Source organism: Alligator sinensis, unplaced genomic scaffold, assembly GCF_000455745.1.
Source record: "Alligator sinensis unplaced genomic scaffold, ASM45574v1 scaffold1689_1, whole genome shotgun sequence".
Lineage (NCBI taxonomy): Eukaryota > Metazoa > Chordata > Crocodylia > Alligatoridae > Alligator > Alligator sinensis.
In genome coordinates, this window is record NW_005843378.1 from 771 (window position 1) to 5656 (window position 4886).

At 54.3% G+C, this 4886-nt stretch overlaps 1 gene segment (V, D, J or C); it reads left to right on the forward strand.

Annotated features, from left to right (window-relative positions):
• Nucleotides 1–1147: 1147 nt before the first annotated feature.
• On the forward strand, nucleotides 1148–1677 carry LOC112548653. The segment is given in 2 exon segments: nucleotides 1148–1268; nucleotides 1361–1677. Coding segments are annotated over 2 exon segments (363 nt in total).
• Nucleotides 1678–4886: the final 3209 nt, after the last annotated feature.

A 4886-nucleotide genomic window follows, 5' to 3' on the forward strand; every position in this document is an offset into this window, starting at 1 on the left:
TTCTCCATGCAGGGGCAGAAACAAGTATGAGCTAGTGCACCAAGGAGAGACTGGCATGGATGCGTAGGGACACACTGGAAAGCAGGGTATCGAGCAGCCTGGGCAGCAGGTTCTGTACAGAAACAGGGTTGTGGATCAGCCAGGACAGTCTAGTGGGCACCACAGCTGTGTCCCCCTACTTCTCCCCTCAACATGTATGAAACATGGCAAAGTGCCCCACACATGTACCTCTGAAATAAGTGCTATGCCCGATAGCTCCCTGGTTTTACCTACATGGTCCTGGGACCTCATATTGTGGGAGAAGGACACTCACGGCAGGCTTCTGTATGACACCGTGTGTGACTGACGCCCAGCCCCTTCGACCACAGAGCCCAACAAGGCACGTTCTCTGCACACTCAGGGCCCTGCCCCTTCCTTCGAGTGGTTTCTGTCTATCTTGTGCCCAACCATCCGCTCCCATCCCTGAGCCTGTAGCTCTTCCCAGGGCATCTATTCCCTGTCAGTATGGCAGCAAGGTACTGCGGGCCTTAGTCATAGCTATGGAAACCACTGTCAGATGGCCTCAATTTCTCTCTTTTCCCCAGAGCCCTCATGATTCCCAAGCTGATAACCCTTCTCTATACATGTTCAAATCTCTGTCTTCCACGTAAGCTATGTAGCCCCTCCTGCCCCTGCATCTCCTGCCAAAGATGAGCCCTACGTGGCCCCAAACCCACAGTTCCTGCCTACTCAGACCAGGCCATGGGAGTCAGGACATAACTGAACAGTGCTACTGCTCAGCAGGTTCCCCGGGCACGTTGTAATCAGGGGACTCAGAGCCAGCGTGTGAAGCAGCCACTGGGGCATGGTACAGCACAGGGGGAGAGGTGCAGTCCCCCACCTCATGGTAGACCCCTGCCTACAGACAGGTCCCCTGGGAGATCATCCCTGCATCGCTCCTGCTCGTGACTCTCCTTCTCCAGCAGAGAAGTGCCATGCTCCTGGGGGTGCTCAAAGAGCGCAGTATCTGGCTGCCGTTCACATGAAGTGGACACTGGTCCCACAGGGGATATTGCACGCCCAGCCTGGCTCCTCTTGCATATGGGTCCTGTGGAGGGTACAAATGTCTCCTCCCACACTGCCTACTTAAATACAGGTCTGAGTGCCGGAGCCTGAGTCCCAGCCCAGCATCCACCCAGCCCGCTCCTGCCTCCTGGGAGATTCATTTCTTCTGAGGCAGAGGATGGAGATGCCCCTGCTACTTTTTGCCCTGTTCTACCATTTCAATTGTGAGTGTGCCAGGGGCAGGGGGCATGAAACACAGCAGGGAAATGGATGTGTTCAGAAGCTAACTCACTCCCTGCCTTATTTTTTTTTCCAGGTGCCACCTCGGCAGTGACACTGGTGGAGTCTGGCCCAGGGGTGGTGAAGCCTGGACAGACCCTGACCCTGACCTGTGCTGTCTCTGGGGTCTCGATGTCTCAGGCAAGCTATGGTTGGCACTGGATCAGACAGCCTCCTGGGAAAGTGCTGGAGTGGGTAGCAGCAACATATCCTTACGATGGGACCACATACTACAACCCATCTCTCCAGAGCCGAACCACCATCTCTGCAGACACATCCAAGAGCCAGTTCTCCCTGCAGCTGCGCTCTCTGACAGCCGCAGACACCGCCACGTATTACTGTGTAACACAGTGACGCAGAACGAGCAGGGGCTACACAAAAAACGGAAGCTTTTTTCACACACATGCCCCAGGCCTTTTGAGAGCAGACTTGCCAGTAGATCCTGGGAGAAATACTGTCTGGAGAGGAGGCAGAGTTATCTCAGGGGAATCGGGAGGGATAAATTCATTCTAAACCCAGCTCTTCACAGACGCAGGTGTGAAAAGGCGGGAGATTAGAGGGGCACAAGTGGATTTTCAAAAAACATCTTCACAGCTCAGCTGCCTAAAATCCATGACGGAAGCTTTTCTCACACACATGCCCCAGGCCTTTTGAGAGCAGACTTGCCATTAGATCCTGGGAGGAATACTATCTGGAGAGGAGGCAGAGTTATCTCAGGGGAATCAAGAGGGATAAATCCCTTCTATACCCAGCTCTTCACAGATGCAGGTGTGAAAAGGCGGGAGATTAGAGGGGCACAAGTGGATTTTCAAAAAACATCTTCACAGCTCAGCTGCCTAAAATCCATGGAAATCAAAGGAGCTGGCACTGATCCTGGCCAGCTCCACTTCAAGCCCAGCTACCAGCCAGACATCAACACTCCTCCAGGCACCATCCTTCCCAGGAAGCCAACGGGGACCAGGGCTGAGGCAGCTCTCACTTCCCACAGACGACTGCACTGACATCCACAGCACCAGCAAATCCTTGCCCAAGCGGTCCTGCATACATACAGCCCCTTACTCCCACAGCAGAACCCAGGCACTTCCAGACCCCCCACCTCCCTCCTCCTGCCCCATCCCTCCACCCTGCCCCTGCCCCTAAGCCAGCGCTGGTGGAGGTGCTATTCCCACGCCAAAGTAAAAGGCCTGGGCCAGGGCCAACAGCTGCCAGGGGAGATTTCCTGGGATCCCTGGGGCTGAAGCAGCAATCCTCGAGTGGGTTGGGGGCAGTTACTGAACCATGCCCACATAATCCTGCCCCATGGGGAGACTCATCACAACAGCCAAGCTCAGGGAGTTTCTGAGACGAGGCCAACAAGGCCCCTAAACCTCTGTGTTGCTTCAGGCAGCAGCCCCCTGCCATCGTGCTGCATTTACCCCTCACGCCATGGGATTCTCCTCTCTGCACAACCAGCCCCATCACAAATCCAGTTGACTTCTGTATTCCCCCCTCAGCTCCTGTGAAACAAGCCATCACTTCTACTCCAGAGCAGGACCCTTTGGAATAAAACTAGGCACCCCAGGGCTCTGGGGCTCACACCCAGACAGTCACAAGACCGCACCAGGAAAGGGGCTTTTCCAAACCACCTTTAGGGCTTTATCGGCTTCCCCAGATTTCTGTTATCACTAAAAAGATTGATGTTGTGTCCAGTGAGACCTGCAAAAGCACCCTTATGAAACAAGCACAGGTAAATGGTAGACCCCTTTTCCTGCTTTACTTTCCTTCCTAAACAGCACCCAGGCTCTCTGAGCTTCAGCATCTCCCCAGACCTGCCCCCTCCTGCCTGCTGGGGACACGGGGCATCAACCACAATGACCATGACACTGGTGCTCGTTTTGCTTTCCCTGCTGGCAGCCCCCCACGCTGCCTCCCACTCCCATCCTTGGGTGAGTGTTTCCTGCACTGGATGGCAAGGGGGTGTAGGGGCAGGCTCTATTAGCTAAAGACATGGTCATTTCTCCATTAGGATGTCAACATCCTCTGCACTAAACCCCTGCACTCACCTACTGACTTCCAGCACAGATTCAGCAGCTGCCACTTTTCATCGCAGTCTCTCTACAACACTGCTCCAGTCACACCCACTCTCCAGAACCCACAACCTGCAGTCGGGATAGCCCCTGCACACAAATCCCAGGACACTGCAGTGACAGCTACAGCACCAAACATGATCCAGACACACCAAGGCAGCTGCCAGCTGCATCCAGGGGAACAAAACCCCCAGGGTCAAGACAGGGGCACAAGGAGGAAAGCCTCAGTCTCAGTCCTGGGGGTGTCAAGCTCCCAGGGGAGCTTTCACTCCAATTTTTCAGCTCCAGGGCCCCAATGAATGATGGAGCACCTGGAGCTGATAAGCAAGTAATGAATGCAACTGAGAAATAATTAGGGCCCTCAATAACCCTTTCCAGCCTGCTTCTCTCAAAGCAGTTTGGTCTCCATCAGAGTATGGACAATGTGTTTCTTCTGCAAAGAGGAGTAGAAGTTGTCCCTTTGGTTTCTGTGGGACCCCCATCTGCAGATGCTTCCAGGGATAAGGTCCTTGCAGCTGAGCTCTCCAGCACCTGGAGACACCCTCCCCTCCTCACCCTAAGTGCCTTACTGCTCTGCAGTGAAGTGGCATCCTGCAGCTCAGCACAGCCTGTGCAGAGAGGCAGGCATGTCCAGAGAGACTCAGTGCCCTGCCAGCTCCCAGCTTCCTGCTGCACCTGGAACAAGGACCTACAGGGGCAGGGACAGACAGAAGCAGGGATGTTCCCGTCTCCTTGGCCCAGCCCTGGAGAGGCTCAAGTTGAGCCAGGCTGATTCCTCCACTAGAAAGCAGAACTGGCCCCACTCACCTGTCATTCCTGCCCTCCCCCAACCACCCCATACATCCCCTGTCCCACTGCACCAGCACACACATATATTCCCTGCAATTGTATTCAGCAAAGCATTTCCAAAACCCTTGAGAGGTTATATTCAGGTTCTCCTCTCCCACTCCAACTTTCCCTGCACAGTGTGATGGTTTGTAACTCCTTTTGGCTCCCATAGCACTCATCTTAATGGCTACCAGAGAAAACAAAATCATCTACCTGATTGAGTGCAGCATCTGCCGCCTGTCTCAAAGAGGAAACTGGTACCTCAGGGAATACTACAGCCTCAGTTTGGCCCCTCTTAGACCCTTCTGGACACACGCATGCAAATGTCTCCTCCCAGGCTGTCTGCTTAAATACAGGCAGGAGTCCCAGAGCTTTAGTCTCAGCCCAGCCCTCACTCTGCCCCCTCCTTCCTTCTACGAGCTGAATTTCTTAGGAAAGCCCAGGATGGAGACTCCCCTGTTGCTCCGTGTCCTCTTCTCATCTCTCACCTGTGAGTGTGCCTGGGGCAGGGAGCAAGAAACACAGCAGAGAAATGGATGTGTTCAGTAGTTAAATTGCTCCCTGCCTTATTTTTTTTTCCAGGTGCCACGTCAGCAGTGACACTGGTGGAGTCTGGCCAAGAGGTGGTGAAGCCTGGACAGACCCTGGTCCTGACCTGTGCTGTCTCTG